The following is a 26,955-nucleotide window of genomic DNA, read 5'->3' on the forward strand; positions in this document are numbered from 1 at the left end:
CACCCTGAGAGTAAACGAGTAGTGCTATCTGGAACTGGATGCTGTTACTGCAGAATTCTGAGTTCGTTGTCACTCTACATGAGACAAATTATTAGTCATATTAATGTGAAAAACGGTTGCCATTTGCTGAACTGGCACTAAGCGGTAATGATTAAACCAGTACAATTCTTTTGGTTTGTCAGATATACAAAACTGGAGAAAAATATGTCAGATTCTTGCCTTTGGGTGTAAAAATTGACAAAATCACTTATATGTGCAGTCAGTTCTATGACATTTAGTGCTTTGATCATTCCTTTTGACTGCCTCATTCAGCTTTATGCATTAAAAACTGATGTGAAATGGCATTCAGTTTGATTCGGCCAACTTGAATAAAATTTGGTTTTTCATTTGTGCTTAATCTAAGAGCTTTCCAGCAGGCCTGCAGTAGTTCATAGCTATGTTGGTTTATATTTCAGTGTGTGAAAGAAAAGAGTATTAGAATGCAATTATTCACTAAATTTATACTTTCTGTTTTGCAGAGAATTAAATTCTGAACTTTAATTTCCTGGTTTTTGGAGGTCTGCCCATTTGATCCTGCAGTTGCTGCCACTGTGCAATCTTAATTCTTCATTCACAAAAGTTTTATGGAAAGCTTAGTGAAGTGAAATGTGATTCTCTCTTGTATCTTAGACTTAAGACTGTGCTAAAAGATGTTTGCTTCTGTTCCCTACCTGCTGAAATTGATAAAAATGCTAGTTATAATAGAAGAAAAAGTTTAAGATGTAAGCATTGGTTGGTTTACAGTGCTGTAATTATCTTTCTAATGATGGAATAGTTATTATTTAAACAGCTCATCTTGAATGAATTTTTCTGAACACCATGTCATCTCATTGACTATCACTAAGTTCTTACTACATTCCTTTCCAGTTGAGAATATTAAACATGTGGTAGTATAATGCCTCTGTCAAGATAAAGCAAGTAATTATTCTACAGTATCAAGTCTACAGTACCAAGGTTATTGTAGTTAGTTTTTAAAGAAACAAGTATATAGAGTGTCCTACCTTTATCCATTACCATTTCTTACTCTTATTTCTTGGTAGGGCCAAACTGAAAATGATGGCTGGCCCTATCTTCCAGTTTATCCTGATGCAGTTTACAGTCTTGGCTACTGTAGCTGGATTCATTACCAGTAGAGGAAGGCAGCCTGAGGACCTGAAACTTATGTGAATTCTTGGAATAACTGGGCAGTCCCATCTTACCCTGCTTGGCAAAGACTTTTTTTGGTGGGAAGAAGAAAGCTCTTTGCCAATAGTTTAAAAGACAAACGACACCCCCCCAGTGCATTAAAAGAATGATAAAAAGTGTAATAAAAAGAAAGTCAAGTGAAGAAAATACATGCAAAATACATGCTTGAAGAATGTGAATGCTACACTCAGACTGGCTAAAATTACAACTAAAACCCAGTGTAAGCTGTTTCCCAGTGTTTTTCATCCAACTTTCACACAAATGCATAACGCAAGGTTTTTTTTCTAGTATGATGTAGAATATGCATATTGTTAGTGGAATCGTAAATCAAATCTTACTCTTGTTTTTATGAAAATGGATAGTCCAGAGTGGATAATTTTCCTCTTTGTCAAGAATTGTCTTGACTGTTGTTCAAGCCAGGGCTTTCCTTACCTTCCAGAATTACATTTGAGCAGGAATCATAGGACTTTTATCCATTAGTTTTGTCAGGATCAGGTCTGTGATTCACTATCTCCTTTACAAACAGCTGCAACTGTTCCTTTTTTGACCAGCACTGAGAACATCTTTTCCCTGACTACCAGCTCCTATTTGGACTTGGACTATCTGTGAGAAACCCCAATATTCTAGGATATTCAGTTTTGAAAATGCTTTGTCTCCTATTAGATAACATGAAGTTGAATTTCTTTTACTAGCATGTTAATTAGTTCTTTGTTCCGCAAAACGCGAGTCCACAGCATGGTATGTTATGAATGCTCTTTCCTTTGTGGTACAATGTGAGTCAATATCCTGTATAAATTGTAGACAATTCCTGTTACATAAATGTGAGTCAGTTCTCGCAATCTGCAGTATGGGCTGACTTTCCTTTTTTCAGTACATCCCATTCTCATCCAATAAAGAGCTACCACAGTCAGCTGCTTGAATAGTGGGTATATGAACTTGCCCATGTGGCATACCTTTACTCTTGCTTCCAGGCTTTTGCAACATTTTCCTGGCAAAGTATAGCCGTAAATTGCACATAATAATAATACTATTACCTCTACTTCAGTCCTTAAATACGAAGAGTGTGTCTGAAACTTAGCCTTCTTATGGTGGCTGAGCATTTTATAGATTAGCAGTTAGTTTACTGACCGCACTTAAATATACGCTTTTGTTATCACTAATACATGCCATTTCTTTTTAGAGCGCTGCATGTTTGCGAGTGTTCTTTTGTGCTTCTGAGTGTCATGTCAAGGCTTGTTCTCCATTGGAGCTGTATATGTATAGGGCAAGTAAAAAGTAAAAATAACGCCATGGCATGTTACTTGATTTGAACCTGTTGTAAGAACAGAATTTTGTTTCCCTTTTTAATAGGTAATGGGGGCCTCACCTCCAACAACACCTGAGTTGTATTATCCTCTCAGGAGAAGGAATTTTGAAGTGCCACACTATATATTATTTACACCACACTCCACACTCCCATGATTTGTAGGTTGACCAAATGCAAATTTTACCATGAAGTATGGAAAATTTATAATGTTTAGGCTACAGTAAACATCAGTGAAGTGATCTGCTTAACCTCTGGAAACCATTTTTTCAGGAAGGACTGCATTGCCTCTTATATGCATATGTATTTCTGCTAATATTTGCTCATTTAAAGCAGAAAGTGCTGACACTGTAAGCATATCTTCTTAAGATTTTTTTTTCCAAGTGATTTTATTTCAGAGCTAAACGCTTACAAGTATTTTGTAACTCAGATATGGTAAATGTGTAACACTGAAATTCATCACTTCGAGGTTACTGTTTGGTTTGATGTCTCCAAGTCTTTTAGTCTGCCCTCTTTCATCCTTACTGAAGTTGCAGTCAAGGGTCATAAAAGGTTGAGGAACCTAATCATTAATTTTGCTTTTTGGAAATACATCTAGCTATGCTTAAATAAAACAGAATAAAAAAGCTTCAACTACTCAAATTGCCCAGGGGACTTTTTGACTGTAAAATATGCAGCTACTGGAAAAGGCAAAAAGAATCGGAACATTTAGTTTAAAGCTCAAAATTTATTTTGAAAAGTGAAAGGAAAAATTGTGATATTTGTGTAGTGCTGTAGCAAAAACAGATCATCACACTTTGTTTGTATTTGCAGATGAAAAAAAGAAAACAAAGAAAATTGACAGTGAACTTAATCCTGTTTGGAATGAGGTAATTTTTTTCAATCAATTCTTGATCTTTTTTAAGACAAAAAATTGGTTAAGTCGGTTTCTACAGTTATGAATATCGGTTAGAAAAAGGAAATAGTGATATGTATTCTTTCAGGAGGTTAGTAAATGCAGGTGAATGGATTCATCTTGTGCCAGGTATTAAAATTCATTAAGTAATGTTTTTATGTAAAAGGATGTAGCTATCTGGTGAGTTTGTGGCCTGGTTTTGTTTCCTCTTACTTTGGACCAAATGATATTCAGCTATTGCTTAGCCACATGTATGGGAACATAATTGGATCCTTTATTATATACTAGGAAAAAACCCTACAGAATTAGAATGAATCATGTGCTGAAGTTCCTAATGATTTATTTGTAGGACTGGTCTTATTTTGCATCTTCAGTAATGTTTTCCTTGGGAAAATGTTTTCTTAGTAGTGTTTTTTCACAAGCAGAAACGAAAGTTAAAAATTCTTATATTTTGTAATTAGGGATACAAAGAAAGGGAACCTACAAATATTTCTCTAAATTTAACAGCAACTGACTTCAACCAGTATTGCAGGGGAATAGTATCAGATCTTATGAGTGGTAAGAAAATACTTATGTTAGTGTAAGGAAGTGGAACTGCAAAAGAGATTGTGGCTCAATATTAAACAATTTAGGTTTTTTTCTGTTACTGTTACTAGTAACCAGCAAATCAAGAATGTGCTATGAGCATGTTCCCAGATTTTTAACTTTGATTTGCAAATGTAAGCTGGTCTTGTCTGTCTCTCACTAAATGCAAAATGTATTTCTGAATAATTTTGTTACATACACCACTCTGCTGTTAATTAATTTGCACAAAACTTGTAATTATAATTTGATTTTGCTCCACTTTTTTGTTCAGGTTCTTGAATTTGACTTGAAAGGAATTGCTCTGGATAATTCATCTTCCCTGACAATTATTGTGAAGGATTTTGAAACAATTGGACAAAACAAGTATGTTCTTTCCCCCCCCCCCCCATATTAAACACAACTTTCAATACAGAAGTCCAGGGAAAAGATGGAACTGATAGTAGCTGAAGAGGAATGATGAATGCAATTAGATGGTTCCTGATGTAATACCTACTTGTAGCCTTTAAGCCAGTGGGCTTTCCATACCTCACCAGTTGGATTGTTACTCTTAAACAGTGTGTCAGCTTTCTTTTTATACTTTATTGCAGACATGCTGAAGGTAAATTCAAGAATGTTTTGGGCATGTGAGGCAGAATTTGGGTAAAATTTAGATCCCTTCATGTGGTGTTGTCATTTGAAAACCACAGCTGCTATATTTCAGTTGGTGCTTACTTGTAATAAAGGTCCTTGTGTAACTAGATTTATGCTGCCACAGATACCTGGTGCAGGTTGCCATCTTGCAGAATGGTGCAGGGCAGTACCCAAGACTACTATATATAAAAAGTTCCAGAAAGTAGTTCTGAAGATCTCTTAATTGGCATTCTCAGAGCACAGCCACCACAAACCACCAAAAATTACAAAATTAAGTTAAGGCTCTTAACCATCTTTAAAAATTTCCTCAATGGGCTATATTTTATGTCACTTATTTAAGACTTATGTAGGAAGAGTGGAAGCCTAAGCTCAATTTCCTATCTTGTCTGGAGGGATTGAAGTCCTAGACTCATCTCCTGGGATTCTGACTTAGTCATCAAGATAAATATGTTGGATAAAATACAAAAACTGTCTTGGGAATGGAATCTGGGTTTTGAGTGTTCTGGCTAGTGGGGTCTATGAAATTACATGTTCCTACTGTACTCTTCCTGGCCCAATGAAGTTCTCTGTGTGGTCATTAAAAAGCTTGAACTTGAAAACAAAAGGAACTTCCCCAAGATCAGCTTGCAGAAGTCTTTTCTGATGTCAGATGTGAGAGTAAATTCTCTCACACTTGAGTAGGGAGATGAATCTCTCTCCAACCGTTGGCCAAGTGTTACAAGCCTCAGGCTCATTGCCTATATGGAAAATTGACAATGCTGTTGCTACCTCTTCTTCTGGTTATATTTTTAGAACATTGTTTAAAAATGGATTGAGGATTTTTTTCTTTGGTTGGTGGTTTGGGGTTTTTTTGGTTTTGTTGGTTTTGATGGGTTTTTTTAAAGAAGATAGGTAGTTTGATATTAACAGAGTCTTCTGTGAAAAGTGAATTGAATAACCTCAGCAGAGAAGAAAATGGGTATCTAACTTCCCATTCCTTAGAGGAGGACTCTAGACTGTTATAAAAGTGTGGGAGGCCGCTGAGAATTGCCTTTTCTGACATTGATTTCTTGGAAAGGAAAGGCAGAGAATCCTGCTATCAGTAAGGGATTTAGAGTTTAGGCCTTCAGCAGATAGAAATACCCATTTTCATGATGCCCCTAACATACAGAAATTGAAGGCTTTTTCCTTCCTGCACCATTTCTGTTTTGGTTAGTGCTGTTAGTGTGTGTCGATGAGCTTGAATCCTACTCTAAAAGTCTAAACTCTGCCAGTGCAGTATGTACGACACCTATATACTTAAAATTGGGTTCTGCATTTTTTACACATCTAAAAACCAAGTATCATGGGATCTAAGGCTGCAGATCTTTTTGTGTATGGTCCAAGGAAAGTTTCATTTGTGCAGTTGTTTGTTGAGTCCTCAGTGCTCAGAGAAAAACTTCATGTAGTAGTAAGATGCTTAGTTTTAGTTTTGACAAAATCAGGTTTTATTATTAATTTTAGAGAACTGAAGATAAACAAACAGTGGCTATACCTACATGTGCCTGGAAGGATACCACACAAAACACAAAGAGATTTCCTTCAACTAAAAAATGAAAAATAAGTCTAGTTTTTCTACACATTGAGTAATTACAGCAGAAAGGATGCACAGAGTGTATGATCTTCTGGAAATTGTTTTTAGTTTAATCTTGCTGTCGAAGACACTGAGAAAGGAGCCACCTTGAATTGAGGCTTGTATCTTTATATGAAAGGTGATGACCTTATAAAAAGTTTTAGAGTACTGAAATGCTGTCAGGTGTCCATGTTGGCATTTAAACATTTTTTTGTATGTTTATATTCTTACAGAATAGGAACATGTAATAAGTAAACATATAAGTAATTAAGGTGTCTCGTTCAATTAACTTTTAAGAGTCATCTTTGTATTTTTCAAACTTTCTTTTTTCTTTTTTTTAATAAGAACAGGTTTGTTCCTGTGAATTGAGTTGATAGGACCTTTTTACTGTGGCCATTGAAAAAAATTGTTGCCATGAAAAATTATAATGGTATATATGGGAACACTAAAATCCAGTTAATTCGCATCCTATTAGAAAGCATAATATATAAACTTAGTAAAGATTTTTGTCATTTTGACCTGGACTTTGATGTTCCTGATGTATTTGTGATGAAAAAATACCTAACACAGACCCTAGCAAGTTTTATGTGGTTCTGAACATAAGAATATTGAGATTAAAAAACTAAAGCATATCTTGAGTTTTGTAGGATTTAAGCTTTAATTTAATATCAGAATTGGAGGCGTACTGGTTACCTTGAAGCAATGCATGCAGATCATTTCAATGAAGAAGACATAAATTACCAGTTGAAATTGTTAGCAACCTCTTGTGTTCTGCATGCCATTTGTTTTATGACTTGTCACACAGAAATAAAACTGGTCCATAAAATCAATTGCAGGAAAAGGGTAAGGTCTTGGGTGGTGGCAAGCTAATCAGAAAGTTTTTCTTTTAGATAATCTACAGCAAAGATAGAATGTATTATTTTGTGTTGAAACACAGCTCTGGCTGTAAAAGCTCTAGCAAAGTCTAGGAGTTCTTTCTTAACATGCATAGCAAGATAAAGCTTCATCAATGCGTTTAATGTTTAGCTATCTCATAGTGGTTAAGATCTTCTGCCTATCTCTGCTTAATCATAGGATTTTTGTCTAAAAAGGTAAATATATACATGTGGACAAGTATCACTCAGAGATTTTTTAAAAAACTTGCAGAAAGAGCTTATCAAAAATGAGATGCCAGTTCCCAAATTCTTGTATAAAGTCGTAGATTTTAAACAAGGATCTATTTGTCTGTTTGCTGCGCTCTTGCACTCTCTCTTTTCTGTCAATGCAAAGTAGTGTTGGTTGTTGCTATTTTGAAAGGGAGTATGATCTTCTTTCCTCATCTCCTTTCCTTGTTTTTTTTGGTGGCAAATTTGGGTATTTTATCACACTGAGCTAGGCGTACATTCATATTTATTGATAGTAGTCCACTTCCATTGTTAGCTTTTCTTTACTACTTTCAGCCTCCTCCCAATGTGTGAATTCAGGTTTTTACAATACTCCAACAGCTCTGTTGTAAAATCCCTGGGAGTCAAGCTGATGCCCTCAGATCTCTCATTCTTGAGATTCCTGTAGGTCAGTAAAGCAGGAATATATTGCATGCCTCTGATTTTAGGGAAATCCCAGAAATCACAGAACTTGATATAGGAAAGCTTGCCAGTAATCAGAATTTTGTAATGGATTTTATAATGTATCAGGAAATAAAGGAAGGTGCTTATCTGAAGCCCCTAAAATGTTTCACTCTCTATGTGGGTCCAAAGTTAAGCAGGCATGTGTGTTTTCTTTTCAAACCATATTTGTAAATATCATCTGGACTCATATTTGTAATGCTTAACCCCTGGCTTGTGCAAATGCCTCTTTGTTTTGCTTGGGTTTATGCACTGCAAGTTGTCCACCACTTATTTTGTGTACAATTTAAAAAGTAAAGCAGTAAAATTATTTGGGAAAGGGACTTCTATGTATGGAGCTGTGCAAAAATATATATAGTCCATACCAAAGACAGAGCAATACCTTCAGAGTAATGCTCTTTGAGAATAAATCCTCAATAACTGCCACATATTTTCAGTGTGTGATGTATTTGGAAGGGCTATTGGCAGGGAAACAGGATAAGGGGGTGAGAAGTGAGAAACACATGAGTAGGCTTCCTGACTGTAACAAGATAATAGGAAATGTCATCTTGGATTTCTTTTAAAGACACAAAGCACTGTAACAGCAGAAGCAATTTGGTATTAGTGAACATTCACATTTAGACAAAGGAGCATGTGAAAGAGGGAATGTGGAAGAAGTTTCCCACATATTACTTGCCTGTATGCATAACCAGTATTTCTGTAAAGTTACCGATTCTATTTACTAATACCAAGTTTGAAAGAGATTTAGGACTACGATATCATACTTTTGCCATTTTTTCACAGTATCCTCTTTTAATACTTAAGGAAAAGTCTATAGTTAGATACATGCCTGCAGTGCTGCAGCATTCCAAAAAGATGCTCGGTGGAAAAGTACACAAATTACATTCCCCTGCTTTTTCTGCATGCTAGTTCAGGATTGGAAAGATGAAGTATGATGCCTACCTAAGGTCCTTACTACTGAGAGCTATTATAATGACAGTTTAAGAAAACAAGGGGGTGGGGGAGTGAGGGCTGGACAATATTGTATTAATTTTTACATGTAAATTTGATGTGGTTAACTGAGCTGAAGTCTTTCAGAGGTAAAGGCCCATTATTTCAGAAACCCAGTGTTTGCTATGTGCTTTTGACATTATTTATGAGTAGACCCATTAACTTGGGAGGTGTATCTGGTATTTAAACTAAGTGGGATTTGAGTCTAAATCAATAATCTTTTCTTTAGAGGAATTTTTGTATATTTTACTTTAAAGTCTAGATTGAATTGGGATTTAGTTTTTGAGTGTAAAGGGTATGGAAGACTGTGTCTTCCAAAAAAGAGCACTGAGAAGAAACTACACCTTTGTCTTTGGCTTTATTTTCTCTCTTGTGGAGGAAAATAAGCAGTGGGGATTGCTGTTGTTATTTTCAAAGTAGAGACAACTTTTTGCTCAAACATTCTGCCACCGTTCTTTACCGCAGTGTAGGTTAGAAGCAGAACAATGTGTTTCTTAACCCAACTCCCTCTCTGACTGCTCACTCAAAGCTCCTAGCCCATACACGCTCTGCTATTCCATGCAGTGTTACTCCTGACTAGTTCTGGGCACCTGGTCCGTTGCTGCATCTAAGAGGTGACTGCAGAACCTGTACTCCCCTCTAGAACAACACAGCAGAAGATTGCAATATAACCCATGATTTCTTACAGCTCCTAGAAACTTAGATAGCTGTTCACCCAGCCCATTCTTACACTGACGCAGGAGGAGGAGCGCAGTGGATGTTATTCTGTTTTTACACTGTGCCAAAACACTTGACTCATTGCTTTGGCATGTTTCTGTAAATCAAGCCTGAAAGAACATTTGAATATTTTTCCGTTTCTTCTTTTCCTGGAGATAGAATTTACTGCTTCATTTACAGGATCACTAAATTTTTGCAGATAGATTAAGTGAGTGCTCTTCATGGTAAAAAGACACAGTCATTGGAAAAGATAAATAAAGCAAACCACACTGACATGCATGCAGACAATCATAGGAATAAGCTAGAGGGAAGTCATATGATCCATGCTTAGCTAGATTTTCCAGAATAAAGATGTTTGAAAAGAGAACACATCTGTTTTCTATTATGTTTAATACTGTTTGTAGAAAGATTTCAAACTCTCAGAACACAAATCTTCATGCAGTTAAACAAACAAAAAACAACTTCAGTTGTCCCTGTGAAGTTAAAAAAAAAAAATGTTAACAGGAAGTTACAGTTGTGTCTGAATGAAATGATTTTCATTCTATTTGAAAGAGAGTTGGAATTCTATGTTTCCCTGTGTTCTTTGCATAGTTAGTAACCTAGTGACACGGAGGAAAAACAGATTGGGCACACCCTTTTCTCAAGTGCAGCCACAAATGAACAGTGCAGCAAATTATTTAATCATGTTTAAGTATTTTCCATAGTTAACTAACTTCTAGATTGTTTGAATCCTCCTGCAGCTGTACTCTTTTGTGTGGATTCTTTTCCACATCAGTGTGGCTGTGCATAGTTGCATTTTCCTTGCATACTTTGTGTGCAAGATCCAGCCTTGTTAAGATTCAGTTCTGAGGTTTTCTGCCTTGTACAAAATAGTATCCATGCTTTGTTTCTTTTTAAAAGTTTGTTATTGCAAACAATATTATCAAATAACTAAAGAACATAAAAGTATTTGGTTTGCTTTTAATAAAACTTATAAAACACAGCATGAATAACAGAAGATGGGTGTTGGGTCTTGTAGCATAGAATCTGTAATGGAACATACACACTGAGAAAGAAAAGTTGAATGTAGCAATTATAACTGCAGGGTGGGACCAAGTTTGCTGATGAGAATAATTAATATAAACCTCTGACAAAATAAACCCCTGACAAAATAAACCCTTAAAATTAAGTGAAAAGAAATTAAATGCTTGACTCTCAGGGGATTAAAGTCACTGGGTTTCCAGTAGAAGTAGCATGTAAGCAGCTGGAGGACGTGAAATGCTAAAGAATTTGGTATGAATTGCTACCTTCAAACAGAGGAGGAGTAATAAAATGGTTGGTACTGTGATTTAGCATTTCCTGATCCAGGCATGGGTGTGAAGTTTCACTTCTCTTGATTATTAGGGCAGCTAACAGGAAATGCTAACCACAGCAGTAACGGATTAATTAGCTTTGGCACAAATCTAACACTGTTTAATAGTTGGTCATCTGTAGTTCATTGATTTCATGCTGATGAACTAAGTATTTTCCTTCGATTGCTGGGGGGAAAGTTATCATAGGCCTGGTACTGATATATACTGGTATATTTGAAGTGGTTTAAAAGCTGTATGATCAAAACCAGACTGGACATGGTCCTGGGCAATGTGTTCTAGCTGACTCTGCTTGAGCAGAGGGATTGGACTAGATGATCTTGAGTGGTCCCTTCCAACCTCATCAGGTCTGGGGTTCTGCTAAGGGAGGGGTGAAACATCCCAAATCCTGTGAACAGGACCACTTTGGGGAAGACAAAAGACTAACTTCCTAAAGCTTAGAATTTGGCTAAAGCTTAGAAGTAGGCTAAAATAGTGTGTAGTCTGAATATTAGATTTCTCACTCTAGCAAGAGTGGAAAAAGACTGAAGGCTATTGTTGCCCAACCTGTTAAAGGAGGGGGAAACAAAGGACTTTAGAGGCAACTAGTAGCAAGCAAGTAGTCTATGTAACTGGCTCCCTCTTCAGTCTTCTGAAGGTGATCAGAATTTTAAAAATTATTACCATGTATTCAGATGTGTGCAGTTATCTGCACAGGACAGATGAAGATGTAGAAATGGAAATTCACGCTGGAAAATTTCAAAAGCACTACTGTTGAACAGCTGTTCTTGAGTTAATGTCACCAGATAGGAGGGTGTGGTTGCTGAAACAGTCATCCAGATGATTTGAGACTGGGTGACTTCTGAAGTTCTTTCTGGAGTTAATGTAAGTCACCCTGGTTCATATCAAATCAAAATAGCAAGTCTACAAAATTTTTCTATGAATGTACATAGGAAAAGATTTTCTTTGCCTTTCTCTAGGCAAAGCTGGTTTAGGGTAGTCTTGTTGGGTTTTTCCTTTCTATGATACCTCAAACTATGTATGTTTCTCTCTGTTATTCTCAAATGGGGAGGCATATTCACAGTTGAAGGATTTGGGGAAACTAAGGATATTTGGAATTGAAAGTTTTTATTGACTAATTTTGCATTGATTTAAAAAGAGTGAACAATAGTTGGTTTCTTTCAGTATCCAACTGTGTAAATGAAATTCAAGCATTTGTTCCTTCCAGCTGTAGGAATAGTTTCCCATTTGCTTATATTATACTTGCTTTCAAAATATTAACATGTTAGAAGGCTACGTAATAGAGAGAAAAATGCATTAAGCTACCTAGTATTTTTCTCTCTTAACAGCTTTGGGATTTACAGTCATTAGGGAATGAACCTCTTCTGCTTTTCTTTGACTGTTGAGTAGCATCAGTGTCTGTCTGCATGACACCTGCTTTTCTGCATAGAAAAGTTTCTTCAAATATACAGGGAGATGTTCTCTTTGGTGTGTAATGTCATACTTACTTGACTTCTATATAACACCAGTTTTTGGAATGTTGAAGCCACAGGGGAAAAAATAAAGCCTCTTTCAGTTTCAGAGAGACCATCTGCTGTTGTTCCCTGAGCTAGGTAGACATTACTGTTTAGTGTCCAGGTTTACTACATCAGATCATAAGCAATGTCAAATAATACTACAGTTGGAGGGATAAATAAGACCACTGCACGTATATCTGATGTTCCAAATCTAGGTTTGCCTTGTGGGTTGAATGCAATTTTGATTGCATAACAGGAGAAATTGCTTCTTAAGCTCCCTAAAGTTGAGAAATATATGGAGTCAGTGTTTCAGCTAACGTCCAGCTCTGTGCAACAATTTGTAAAAAGTGAAAATGTACCTAGGGTTAATCTAATGCTCGCTGAAATAACTAGGTGTATTTCCATAGTTTTTTTAAGGACACTGGATCAAGACTACAATACTGAATCCATGTGTCTGTTCAGTAAAGAGAGGAGAGGCAGGTATTAGAAATGGGATCAGAGTTTCAGTTATGGTCATCTTAAAGGTTAGAACAGCTTCATGAATTTCCTCAGCAGCGTGGCCTGATCTTAAACTGCTTTTCATATCTAGCCCATGCTCTGTGTGTGACATATACGTGAGGCATATCTGGAATATTACTGTGCTTTGGCAATTTGGGGGGCAAAAGTTTGAGTAGGGAGTCAAAACTATCAAAAAGACAACGGGGATTGGAGGAGTGAGAGGAACTGGGAAAGCAGAATTGACTGAGGAGTTGGCAGCACCGAAGTAATTCTAACACATCATTCAAACAGAAAGCATGGTTATTTTTTGTGCACAGCTAAACAAAAGTTGTAATGTGTACTACCTGGAATGTCTATTTGCAGGAAATTAATGTTTTATACTTCTATATTCTAATGTACTTTACAAAAAGTAAATTATGTTCTCATGACATAGCACCTGAGAGTAGCTGTAATAATTCTCTTGCTCCATGTCAAAAAATGCCCTTGCATCCTTAGCTTCTCCATGAAAAAGTACTGTAATCTATTCAAAGGGACCTCAGTTAAGTTCTCCACATAGAGAACTTTTTTCTTCTTTGGCAGCAAAGCTGGTATTTTGTTTGTAATACATGTTCTTTGTAATATTTACAAGGTGAAATTATCTTGGGGTTTTTTTCATTGGCAAAAATCTCAGTTATTCCAATAATCCACTTCAGTATAGGAGTGAACTGTTATTGCATACTATGGAAATGAAATACATATCATGAGACCAATGGCACACTGTTAGAAACTCTGCCTAAAAGAAGTTTCTCAGGTTAAAAGTTCATGCAGTTTTAACTTTTTTGAAGAGGATGGGGGTGACAGAGGCAGTCCCGTAGGTGGAAGTAGCTCAGGACAGTCTGCCACAGAATGTCAGATCTCTTGGGCAGCTTCCCATGGTAGGCCTCTTTAGAGCCATGTTGAAACATTCTGAGAATGTAGAGGCAAGGAGATGAACCTATTCCAAAACGTAGAGTATGGGCAAGAAGATTAATTTTGTGAAGCCTCTAGTAAGCACATTGATTGCATTTGTTCTGTTTCATTGTTTTCATTACAGAGATGTGTGTATGTCTTTTTGTGTCTCTTTCTGTGTAGTACAACAGCTGTCATATCTAGCTTTAAACATTATTTCTCATCTGAGAGTTTGCAAAGCTATGTAGGGAAAGAAAGAATTACCTCCTCTAGTTTACCAGTGAGAATTCAGTGGCTGAAACAAGCGACATGGCTGTTGAAAGTTATACAGAAGACTATTTTCAAAAATACACATAAAATTTATTTAAATTTCATTTTTTAACCTCTTTTAGGTTAAAGCTGTTTCTTCCCTAAAGAACATAAGCACATTTAAGTGCAGTGAAACAGAAAATACAAATTAGCAGTACACAATCATTACATAACATTTGCAATGACCTTTTGCTGTGTCTTGGGTTTTCAAGTCATGGCTGGAGTTATTTGGCTGACTAACAGACACTAGCAAAATACAAAAGGGAACTTCTGTTTGATGTATACTCGCATTCTAATAATGATTTTTACTTTGTTTCAGATTAATTGGCAGTGCATCCATAGCACTTAAGGATCTTGTAGGTAACCAAAGCAGATCTTTACCCTTCAAACTCATACCTCTGCTAAATGAAAGGGGACAAGAAACTGGAGTGAGTGGCTTACATTTCCTTATTTTACTGTTTGATCAAAATGCTCTAGCAACAGAGCTAACAGTGAAACAAAAAATTTTCAAATTATTTTTACTTTATGAATTAAATGCTTGGAATTTTGTAGCAAAAGCTCCAGACAGAGGAAATTTCTAACAAAATATAATTATGTCTGTACCATCTGAGTTTGTTTAATATCCTTCAAGTTAGATAAATTGTTTTCTGTGTATGTATTTATATATATGTCTTACAAATACTATAGGCCACAAAGTATGCATGGAAATCAGCTTGATGTTGAAAAAGAGCATTTTCCTAAGTATCAGATGGAGTTCCCATATGCACTTTTTTGCTATATTCTTTCTAATATCCACCTGTGTCATAGCACTGGTTCTAGAAAGCACATAATCATGTACATGTTCACTGCCAGCTCAGTTCAGAAAGTTACACAAGAACTTGCTTAACTTGGTTTAGCACGTGTTTAAATTTAACGGAGTTATTATCTGGTCATTAACTTAGTCATTAATTAAGTAGTTTCTAGAACTGGGACCTTACTGTGTTTGTGCGGTCTAGCTGTTAAGGCACTTCATTCTAGTACACATAACAATAAGAGGCTTTAAGGGTAATTTCAGTATCTCGTCAGCCGTAGTTTAATATCATGCTTAGTTGGTCACAGCGTTGGGCTTTTTTTGCTGACTCCTCATGTTACTGTGGCAACTAGGAATAATAATGGTTTGTTCAATAATCCAAAACTGTAGTCAAGCACAAAAAAGGCAATTCTGTAATTAGAATGGAAAATGACATAGTGTTTTTCTTCCAGGATGGTGGTATGAACAAGCAATTAGAAGAGCCAGATAGGAAGTTTTACTTATGATTCAGACTTGTTATGTTGTTGATCAGATAGTGTTATTTCTCATTACCTTTGTTCTTCCATCTGCAAATTTAGGATGTCACCTAGTCTGCTATGAATATTGTGGAACTAAATAAATGAACATTTATAGAACATCTTATATACTTGTATTATGACAGATTTTTCTAAATATAAACACAGTGATTCCATTCGTTAGATATTATTTTAGAGCCTATTCCATTAGCTGCAAATTGTGTAGTCTTATTGTTTGTATGTATATATAGCTTAATAATGGTTTATTAATTTACTAATACTTGAAATTTTATTATAAACTGTGCTGTGACTGTGAATAGTTAACTGTTCATGTACAGTATTAGAACAACTTACTGCTTTAAATCAATTGTTGTGAATACTGTGTGCTACATTTAAAAAAAAAAGTGTATTTCTCTATAGGCAACAATTGATTTGGGAGTAGGATATGAACCACTAGCTGGACCTGCAAATCCAAATGATCCAGGAGGGACCAATACACAAGAAGGTATTTCAATCTTTTCTCAGAACATTATTGTTAAAAGATCATGGAGATACTTAGATAAGGCAAGAAAGTGATTCAACAGCGTTGTTCATCAGAAAAAAATGTAACCAGAAGCAAGCATGTCAAGACTGCAAGATAGTGATTTTAAAAAAATTAAGGATGATTCAGAACTACAGCTAGGAAGAAAATTGGCATTTCCTGACATAAAATGGTTTTTAGCATCATTTTCTCCAGTGGAATCAGGTTACAAAAGAATGATGTTGCTTAAAAGCTTTTCAAAATGGCTTTTGTTTAGGAAAGAAAGGTTTTTGGGTGCTCAGAGAAACAGCAGCAGTTATCTGCTGTAATGCTAGGGCTAACCAAAGAAGCAGGGAAGTCACACTTTTGGAAAAATATATTCTATTACTTTCAATGTCAGGGAGCTTTGTGAAAAGATTTTCTTAAATCATTAAACTTTTTTTTTTTCTGTAGAGTAAGTTTCGAAAGACACTGTTGTATCTTATATTAAGCTTGATACTTGACTAGCCTACAAAATACTGTGATTGGTAGGGAATATTCTTTGGTCTGTATTTATAATATTAACCAGGCTTTTGCTGAGAGTGTTTCTGAGATCCTCTGGTTTTCCATTCTCTTAAAAGAACTGTAAAGTAACAATGGGTTTTTGCAGTTGACAGGCAAATAATTACCCTAATATCCAGGCTGTGTTTGTGCAGAAAGAAGTAAATGTAATAAATGTCATGTGTTTGAGGAGAAATAAATCAATTTGACCATTATCTGTTGATAGATAATAACGTGAGAAGGAAAAAATTGAAATGAGGAGTGTTTGGGGAGGGAAATCTTGATTCCACTGACTTCACTGAGAGGTGTTCTTGGGGAGTGGAAGGATAGCTAATGCAAACACAAAAGCTGTGGGTTAAATCATTACACTTCAAAATAATATTATAGAAATGTCAATTTGAAGGCTAAAAATGCAAATTCATTTATATGAGATTATTTTGATAGCTTTTTAAAAGTGTACTTAAACTATAAGTTAATACAGGTAAAATAAAACATGGCTCGTATCCAGCAACTGCATGAAGATTATTTCAGTGCAAATTATCAAACACACATTAGATAATTATTGTAAATACCTATTTCCCATGAAATGAAATCACTTCCGCAGCTGAAATTGCTGCAGCTCAGTTTCAGAAATTAAAAATTAAATGCTAAGTCAGGGTGTTAACTCAGGGTGTGTAATCCATCAGTTACATGGGTCCATCCAGGCAGATAGATTTTGAGAGATGTGAGGGAGGTGGGGTCTTACGGTTATAAAATACATGGTATGTCAATCTCTGTGTTTTTATATGTCTCTTACAAGGATCACTGAGGCAAGTGATCATCACCCTGTGTTGGCAAACTAATTCATAAAGTTAACAAGCATTGTGTTAATGCTAACTATCAGAGACACATCTTGTTCTTCCTGTAGATTTTACCGTAGTCACTGCCCTTCAGTTAAGAAAAGAAACACAAGGAGTATGACACAGTTCTGTGGTTTAGATATTTATGGATCCTGTTTTGCAATACTGGAATGTCACTGTATGATCCAGTATTGTAGTGTCATGTGGTTGTAGAACAGTTTTCCACAGAGGTATTGTGATTTCAGAAATGTCAAAGAGGCTTACTAAGAAACTTTAACTTATTCCACAGTTAAATGCTGTGGAGGAGGATTCAGAGTTTTATTTTGGATGGCAGACCCTAAATGTCTTCATGTTTTCAAGATTCTGAAGTAAAAACCAGTGCTATGCTGTAGCCTAGTCTTGCTGCTGGGAAACAGCTCCAACGGGAATAAAATTAACCACTTCTGGTGTATTGTGAACTGGTCTGGTGGCGATTACAGCTGAACTGTACTTTACTAAAACTTCAATTGGTTCAAAAAAATGTATGAAAATTGTATTAGATACTCTACATCCTGAAGAGGGACAGTTAGTTTGGTTAGGATATAAACTTGTTCTTAAGCAGGCTAAAATGACTAGCTTTCAAAAGGAGTTGGAAGCATGTGTTAGCAAAAAAACCTGTTCAAATGAGATAATAATACAATTTTAGTGGAACTCTTGTATATCAGACTCTTACTGTAACTTTAACATCAAAATGTACTATTTGTTTATTAATTATACTGGTTTTTTTACTGTATGAGATGGAGAAGATGATGGAGGTTATGAAGATGGCTTGGATGGTCCACTTGGTGGTATCACACCAACAGTTCCAAGTGGCACGAAGGAAGCCCAGCTAGCTAAACGCATCACCAAAGGAAAGAAAACACGGAGAATCCTTTCTAACAAACCACAAGACTTTCAGGTAATAGATTTATTAAATGATGCATGTTCTCTTTTTCTGCCTGGCATGACATTGCTTCTTTCACATAGCCTGAGCATAATTTAATGTCAGATTGTGCAAATCTAATGCACTGTAGACACAATTAGCCTCTTCATTTGAAAGCCTGTATTTCAAAAGTATTCTTCAAATTTGCCTGTTACAGACATGTCCAATTTTGTACAGTTCTGACTGAAATCTAGATGAACCTTATTTATTATATAGTTGTATAGATTTCATACTACAATAGCAGCTTTAAAAATAAGTAGTAAAATCACGTAAAAAACTTTTATTGAAATAATTATCCCCAACTTGTAAAATTCAAGTAAATTATATTTGCTATCATAATTAAGTTTGAAAAGTCTGCCCAGTCCATATCTGCCAGCTGCTATGGGTGTTGGCTAACTTTTTAGGTGGTATAGTAAGAAACTGTTGTCACCAGGATGATAGACAATATAGGGAATGAATTAATACAAATACTTGAATTTTTTTTTTCAGATTCGTGTTAGAGTCATTGAAGGTCGTCAGTTACCTGGAAATAACATAAAACCAGTAGTCAAAGTTCATATTTGCGGCCAGACACACCGAACAAGAATCAAAAGAGGAAACAACCCATATTTTGATGAAGTGAGTGGTGTAAGAACACTATGGCTGAAATGTTGATGCTATCAAATGTAGAAAAATAGATATTACTGTTTTCATTATGATCAAGGAATAAGAATTTGCTAATATTTAAGGGTAATTATGGCTAATATACATTTTGCAGTTCCCATTTCTTTAAGTTCCCTTTCTTTAAGTATTCACATCACTAAACACATCTCTATCACTGGCAGTCTTAGCAGATAAAACTATCCAGAAGGAAGTCAAACTTAGCTGAAACATATGGAACAGGTTCTTTGATACGGCTGGCCATGTGACATAATAATGACTTGGAATCGTTCTATGCAGGTTATAAAATCATGGAAAAATTAATTAGGAATCATTGCAGACCTCTGTGGTGTGTGCAGATGAGCTTTCAGTGCAATGCTTTGGGTCAGTAATACTGCCACACAGAATCTAGAAATGTCATTGCCTTATTCCCATGATTTGTAAACGCACAACTAGATTTCTTTGTCCAGACAGGGATCTGTACATCAAACACACTGAAACACAGGAGAGAATTCAAAGCTGTGTAAGGGACACAAGAATGATCCCATTGTCTGGAAGACTGATGTTGCAAAGCTTAAGCTTAATAGAGAGAATGCTGAGGGATAACTCTCATTATCTGAACATGTGTGGAAAATTCAGAAGATTTTGGAACTGGGTGGCAAGCATGTTTAACACAGGCAGGCAAAAACAAGGTTACAAAACTTTGAGACTTGAACTAAAGGTAGCAGTCAAGATTTATGGAGCAGTGGTAAAAAACAGAAAGGGAGAAGGTCAGCTGCACCTTGTATTGAATCAATTCCTAGGTAGTCCCAGTATCCATACTAAGCGAAATTGGAATAGGAGGGGCCATGTTTATGTACCCTTCCCTTTTGTTGGATAAAGTACTGACTGGAGTATAGCTGGGCTCAAAGACCAGACTTAGTGAGGCATATACTATTAACAAAACAAATAAGCTAATAAATAGTATATCTATCTTCGTGCTGTAAAAATATCAGATTTATTCCTGTGGCCTTGAATTTCAAAGATGCAAATCATTACAATCACTATCACCACTAGCACCTAAACAAGACCTTTTTGACAGCTACAACAGAGATGGCTAGACCAGGATTGAATGTCCTGGAAAATGAACAAACTTTGTAATTCCCAAAGTTGTTCCCCTGAGGAAAATGTGAAGTACAGAGCAAGGAGTAAGGACAGTGCTGAAAGTTTGCAGCACAGCTATGCCTACTGCATTCATTCAAGTGGAAGTTGTGACTGTCTTTTGTCTATTTTTTACTAACTTTACTAAATTTTTTATTCTGTGCTAAATTAGCATATGAGTCCAGCAAGCAGACATGCTTCACAAACCTCTTAACATAATGTTTTTGCATTTTCTGTTCAGAGAATTATGTGTTTGTCATTTTGAGACAGGTTTTTTGTTTGTTTTTACCTTAACAGATATTTTTCTACAATGTCCACATGACTCCTTTAGCGTTGCTTGATGAAACAGTTAGCATTCGGGTAAGAAAAAATGGTGCATGTTCAAAAGGCTGCTGGATGCATATAGTGTTGTCTGGCTATTTCACTATGGTGTTTAGGAACATTCTTGTTTCATAGTTGTCTGTCTTTTTAGGTGTATGATTCTTATTCTCTACGAGCAGACTGTCTAATGGGAGAATTTAAGGTGGGTATGAAACAACATCCATATCTTGACTAAATTAAATAAAATGAGAGAAATTTTTCAAGGACTTGTTTAAATGTTTAAATTTATAGTGCTTTAGCATGGGGCCAAAAAATTACCTGATGATGTCTTGCTTCTTATGCTGGAGACCATTTGCTCAAAGCACTAGTAAACAGTTTTCTTATTTGAGTAGAAGATTATTGTTAAAGAAAATCATGTGTTTTATATACCAAGTTCTCTAACTTGCATCCAAGAGAAAAAAATATGTACCAAAGGTAAATTTTTTCCTCCAAAGATATCGGGGGATTATTTGGTATGAGGTAGGGTTTGAAGAGATAATTATATTAGGTAGCTAATAGGCAGAATAGTGGTATATATTGCGGCATAAAGATACACATTCTCAAGTGATGTGGAAAGGTGTTCCTTTGGTCATAAGTTTGTTAAGTAAAAGAGATGGTGGGAAAGTCTCTTAAAGTAATTTTTGTGGTTCTGATGATATTAGTGAGACTGTATTTGTGTTTGTAATGGTCAATATTGGGAGGTAGACATCTGCCTGTTGAAGGTATTCCTAAAGCAATACAGACAAAGAATTCACATGACAATTTTAATGGCTACTAGGATCCCCTATTACAAGATTTCCAATGTCAGTGTTGGCTGTATTTTCTGTTTGTTTATTTTGTACTGCATAAATTCAGTAGGTCTCTAGACCAGCTTTTCACAAAAATATACAAGTGTGGAAGAGTGCTCTTTTCTAAATGAAGCCGTTTCTGCCACAAAGCAGGTTGATTTTGCTTCTCACTGCTTATTATCTATGTAATTTCTAGTGGTTCAGAAAGTGGTATATTGCTCTGTGAAGGATTGATCAGCATGTCATTGAGCTACTTTCTGTTCCTGCAGGCACACATTCCAGGAGAAAGCCCTAAGGGTAATTCTCTCTAGAAAAGTACCCTTTCAGACATTACCTGCAAGGAAAACTAGCCCAAATTGCCATGAGCAAACATACTTACCTTCCTGAACATGTTTGAAATCTGATACAATGAATACAGTCATGGTATTTGTGCAGTCTTGTCCAGATTTGACACAGTGGGGGGGGAAATTGCTCATCATCTTCATAAAAGAAAAAGGAAATAATTCATTAAAAAAAAGCTTCATTTCTGGAACTGAAGGATGAGACGTTGAGCAGGAAATAGAAACAAAAGAGTTCTGAAAAGCCTGTCTGAACATAAAATAATGGAGGAACATAGGGAATTCAAGAAGCAATAGGCTAGCCACATCTTCTGTGTCAGATAAATGGAAAACCTGGGGATCTGAGGAAAGAAGAAAGTAACTACTAACTAACTGTTAGTTGTAATACATCTTCTCTTGCATTTTCTTCTTGGCTGCTGTATCCATTCAAAATCCCTCATTTTTTAATGTAAGGTATTTTCTCTTTCTCCTCCCAAGAATATGCTATGTAAACTTTCTTTTTTTTGTGACAAGAGAACACTGTAGAAGTACTCATGAAAAACTTGAGTTGCCCTAGCATTTTTCTGTTTTGGTATTTCTTCAGAGGGTAATGACTTTGATCTTTATTTCAGATTGACATTGGCTATGTTTATGATGAGCCTGGTAAGTAACAGTTACTTCAGAGCTTCTTTGCTAGCTTGAAACTTGGAGTTGAAACATTTCATTACATTTCTAAAGTAAAAGAAGAAAGTTAATGGAAAGTTATTTGAGATTGATCATTTAAGTATTAACTTTTAAAAATCCAACAATATATAAGTCCTTTCAGTGGTTTCAAGATGAAGTAGAAGCACCTAAAATTTGGATATTAGTTTTAACAAAGACCTAAAATGTGAAAAATAATGCAAAACTATTTTATAATTATGTCTCTGAAGTAGTATGCCACAACATTTTAACACCACTAGATTTCTTGTTTTGAATGGCACTATTGAGACCTGTCTAGGACAGAATAAATTTTTTAAATAATTAATTTTAGAATAAGGCATGCTTTTGGAACAGTTGACTTTGATTTTATGATTTCTATCATTTTGTAATGGATATTACTGGAGGCGAGTGGTGGTGTTTGTTTTATTTTAGGCCATGCAGTCATGAGAAAATGGCTTTTGCTGAGTGATCCTGAAGATACAAATTCAGGAGCTAAAGGCTATATGAAAGTCAGCATGATTGTCCTGGGAACTGGAGATGAGCCACCAGTAAGTTTCATTTAAATGTTTTTCTTCCCCTCTCGACCCAGATATTTATTCATGTCCCTCTGACATTTTTGAAATACTGTGAGCAGCATTTAAAAGACAAGATTTACAAGTTGTTTCAGGGGCATGCAGTACTAAGTACAAAGCTTATTTTGTTATCCTGTCCAATTAAGGAACCTCAGAACCAGCTCTGGGTTTGTTGATCTACCATTTGTAGATAATTCTTCACATCCTGGAAGAAGTAGAGATGTGTTAGCCTGATGTTGCATGCAAGCTAATATGTAATTCTCCTTAGTGTAGCTAATCAGGGTGAGCAACGTATTGATACCAGTTCAAGAACTAAGTCAGGAATGTCTCCACTACTATGTGATGTAGACAAGCCTGTGGAGATATTTTCCAGGTGAAAATCAGACCTATCAATAATTACAATCTAGGCACAAGTAATTTGATGTATATGAAAGCAGTAGGTAGTTTTAACAATCCAATCCTTAACTGTCTGCTATTCTGTCATGGCAAAAACAGGCCCTCTTGCCTCTGTGACATTTTTTGTATTTGACCATTGTCTGTAGTTTAAGTTCTGCTGTTCCTCCTGCCTGAGATTTTTGCATTCTGCTACTCCTTAGTTAAATATAATATGGTCCTCAGAACCATGGAAGATCTCCTTCTTGTTCCATATTAACTCTTCTTTTCTGCTATCTTCATGATTCTTGAAATCACAAAGATATGTCAAGTTATTTGTGGTGAAATCTTTTATTTCTTATTTATTTTTAAAGAAGGAAGCAGTAAGTTCTGGTACATTATATGAGAGCTCCATGCAGTTTCTAATTGCAGTAAGATGCCTTACCACAATATTCATCTTGAGATGAGTATGAAAATTGCATGAAATTGGCATTGTATGAGTGCCAAAATCATCATCATTATCTAATGATCGTGATTTTAAAAGTGTGATTATAATGGGCTCCTGCAATTGAGTACTTTAGACATAAAAATGTAAATAAAATAGTTTAGGTAGAATTAATTTTTGTGGCTTGATAATTTGATAAAAACTCATTCTGTAAAATGAAACAGACAACAGTCTATCTGGAGTGTTGTGGGTACCCGTTTAACTAATCACCTTAATTCTGTACATTACTCTGGCTTTCTTATATACCAGATACTATGTATCACTGTATTTGCTGACAGGTTGAAAAAAGGGAAAGAGATAATGAAAGCGATGATGTGGAGAGCAATCTGTTATTACCTGCTGGAATTGCACTTCGATGGGTCACTTTCCTTCTCAAAATCTACAGAGCTGAGGACATTCCACAAAGTATGTAGCTTCTTACTACTTGTCCATCGGTGTATTTGATTACCATTGGAAATACTTGTGTTAGCTGTTCAGAAACGTTCCTTGAACATAAAACATCTTGAGTGCTTTACATTGTTACTTGAGCCAATAGTTCTGTGATGGTGTAAGTAACCCATTTCAAGTCCCTTGATAATGCTCAGTAAGTCTACTTAATTCTTGTAACGGATAAATTTGTTACCCATTAGATTAGTCATGTTCATCTGTTGCTGAGTGGGGGGTGCTGTGTGCTGTTCCCCCCTACAGTTTCTGGTAGGGGGAGAGGGTCATCTCTATTAGCCCTTCTCCAATCACAGAAGTTACATGCAAGTAATTAACATTCAAGTACAGTTTATCTGCAGAGGAGCTGGATGTTCTGTGCATGTCTAGCTCAAGTATACAGTGCATGTGTCAACCTCCCGTTGGATCTCAATCCTTGCCCACTTTCAAGAGGTTATCAGACAGCTGGTTCCCTGCAGCCCTCTTTTCCAAGGCCATTTAGATCCTAGTAGATAAGTAGTACTGCTCATGGTCCCCTGCACCCTCCTCTTCCCAGCAGTCTATTAATTCTTCTTCATAGGTGTGCATAGCTGCAGCTATTTTGCAATGGGGGAAAGGCCACAGGACTGCTGAAATCAGTCAGCCACTGCTGTGATTGCCAGCAACCTGCTCCTGAGTGGCCACAGGAAATAAGTAACTAGGAACTGGCTGTATCCCAGAAAGCTGCATGCAGTTCGTGGGCTATAAGTTGAGCACCATAAGCTTAAATAAACAGCTTTGGAGGGCAGGGGAGCTTGTAAGCAGTTTGACCTTACTTTATTTAGTGAGACTTTACTTGTGTCAACCCTATATTGCTGAGACAAAGGCTCTTTCTCTCATTATATGCCATATGTGTTTTCTGATAGGATATAGGTTGGTTTTTATCCTTCCCTAGCATAATTTCTCACCTATATCTGTGACTACAAATGACAATGTCTACAGGTACATGCATAATGTTTTTCAAATACAACTGTGCCGCTACATTCAGAAGCACATCAACACTCTTCATGATGTTTCAAAAACTTATATTCTTGAAATTGCTCCTAAGCCTAAATTCTCCATTTTTACCAGTGACACTGTTCAGAATTTTGCTTATCAGATTAGACTTTACCCTACCTAGATCTGTAAGCTGGTTGATTTTGGTGGGATTGCGATAGGCAATTTATTATTTAGGCTGAATAAATAAATAAAATAATAATTAAAAAGTGTTAACCTTAATTTCTTCTTTGACACCTCTCCAGTGGATGATGCTTTTGCACAGACTGTCAAAGAAATATTTGGAGGAGAAGCAGACAAGAAAAACCTGGTAGATCCGTTTGTAGAAGTTTCTTTTGCTGGGAAAAAGGTAATTTAGTAAATATCTGAATCTTTGCATTCTAATTGTAGTCCTGAGAACAGATTTCATATGCCAATATAAATTTTGAAGTTTACTGAAATTATGGAAATAAAAAAGCATTAGCCCTAAAGTTCACTTTGTAAAATGAGGACAAACTAAAAGGTACAGTAGAATGGGTGTAAAGCTGATGAGTAATAAAAGGGGAATGTATGACTAAATGCTAGGAACTGATGCGTGCCAGATTGCTTGCCTACCGGTTGTTCCTGATTGCTTTTTGTAACTGATGGTACAGATCTTTCTGGACAGGTTAACAGCATTTGTACATTTTATTACTAATGTGTTCCTTAGAATACGAAATTTGAGCCGAAGCACAATTGCACAACCTATATTCATTGCTAGCCGATCTTTTTTCTTAAGAAGAAAAATGTCAGTCCTTTATTATGTTGTATAGTCAGGTTGCCATACCCAGTAATGTAGGAGATCTTCAGTAGACGTGACTAACAAATAATATAGGCTCTCCCATAGAATATATTCTTCATCTACTCTAAAATCTGCATAAAGCAAGCTGGAATCAAGTCATTCCTTCGTCTTGTTTCTCTGCTGTGATAAAAAGAGATTAGCACTAGTGTGAAAACACACTAAATTGTAGCTAGTGGAAATAACAAGCTTTTTTCCTGTAGGGTAATGCCAGTCTCAGGTTTAAACACTGTTTCAGTTTTCTTTTCCCTCCAATAGTCATTAATACTGCATATGCAGATCAGTTTAGCTGTATTTACCAATTGAAAACTAATGGTTCATTGCAGCATAAACCACTCAGGATTCATCATTAACTGCTACCCCTCATCTTACCAAACAGAACGTGATTTTATCCTAAATCATAGCTAGTATATGCTTTTTTGTCTGTTTTATCTTTGGGTTGATTTAATTTTTTGCAGGTTTGCACAAATATAATTGAGAAAAATGCTAATCCAGAGTGGAATCAAATTATTTGTCTTCAAATAAAGGTCAGTGTTTTTTTTCTTGTTTCTGTAGAAAACAGCCATCCTTTTGGAACTCAGGGCATTAACATTAGAGTGGTGAAATAAGTAATGGGTTATTTTAATTGCTTTTTTTTCAGTTTCCCTCCATGTGTGAGAAAATAAAGCTTGCAGTTGTTGACTGGTGAGTTACGACTTTTAATCGAAGTACTATACAAGGTAAATTATATTAAGTGAAGAAAAGTCTGGTTCTATAGATGTCAGGTATTTTTACAGCCTATGAGAGTATTTAAGCAAGTATTTAAGTATCTTCCTTTATGGTTTCTTTACAAAAGACCTGATTAGTATAACATGGGAGCATTGTTAATTTTCTGCAGTGAGCACTGAGCACCATCGCTATTCAAGTGATAGCGTAAAAGTCAGGTGACTTCTTCATGAGACAGACCACTTTTGTAACTAACCATTACCATCTGTGTTAGTAATAGTAAAGTGTTCCAGGTGATAT

General features: G+C 35.9%; 1 protein-coding gene across 2 annotated transcripts in view; it reads left to right on the forward strand.

The window, feature by feature from the left end:
* Positions 1-26,955, forward strand: part of MYOF (myoferlin) — a 71,331-nt gene that overhangs the window by 2,712 nt on the left and 41,664 nt on the right. For both annotated transcript variants that reach the window (XM_074830938.1, XM_074830939.1), the window contains exons 2-15: positions 3,341-3,396; positions 4,279-4,370; positions 14,438-14,546; positions 15,844-15,928; positions 18,099-18,259; positions 18,773-18,901; positions 20,360-20,422; positions 20,535-20,585; positions 22,160-22,190; positions 22,662-22,777; positions 23,957-24,083; positions 25,379-25,482; positions 26,409-26,477; positions 26,591-26,634. In XM_074830938.1, coding sequence (XP_074687039.1) covers positions 3,341-3,396; positions 4,279-4,370; positions 14,438-14,546; positions 15,844-15,928; positions 18,099-18,259; positions 18,773-18,901; positions 20,360-20,422; positions 20,535-20,585; positions 22,160-22,190; positions 22,662-22,777; positions 23,957-24,083; positions 25,379-25,482; positions 26,409-26,477; positions 26,591-26,634 — 1,237 coding nt within the window. The remainder of the gene's footprint in view (positions 1-3,340; positions 3,397-4,278; positions 4,371-14,437; positions 14,547-15,843; positions 15,929-18,098; positions 18,260-18,772; positions 18,902-20,359; positions 20,423-20,534; positions 20,586-22,159; positions 22,191-22,661; positions 22,778-23,956; positions 24,084-25,378; positions 25,483-26,408; positions 26,478-26,590; positions 26,635-26,955) is intronic.

This window comes from Strix aluco, chromosome 7 (assembly GCF_031877795.1).
Source record: "Strix aluco isolate bStrAlu1 chromosome 7, bStrAlu1.hap1, whole genome shotgun sequence".
NCBI lineage: Eukaryota > Metazoa > Chordata > Aves > Strigiformes > Strigidae > Strix > Strix aluco.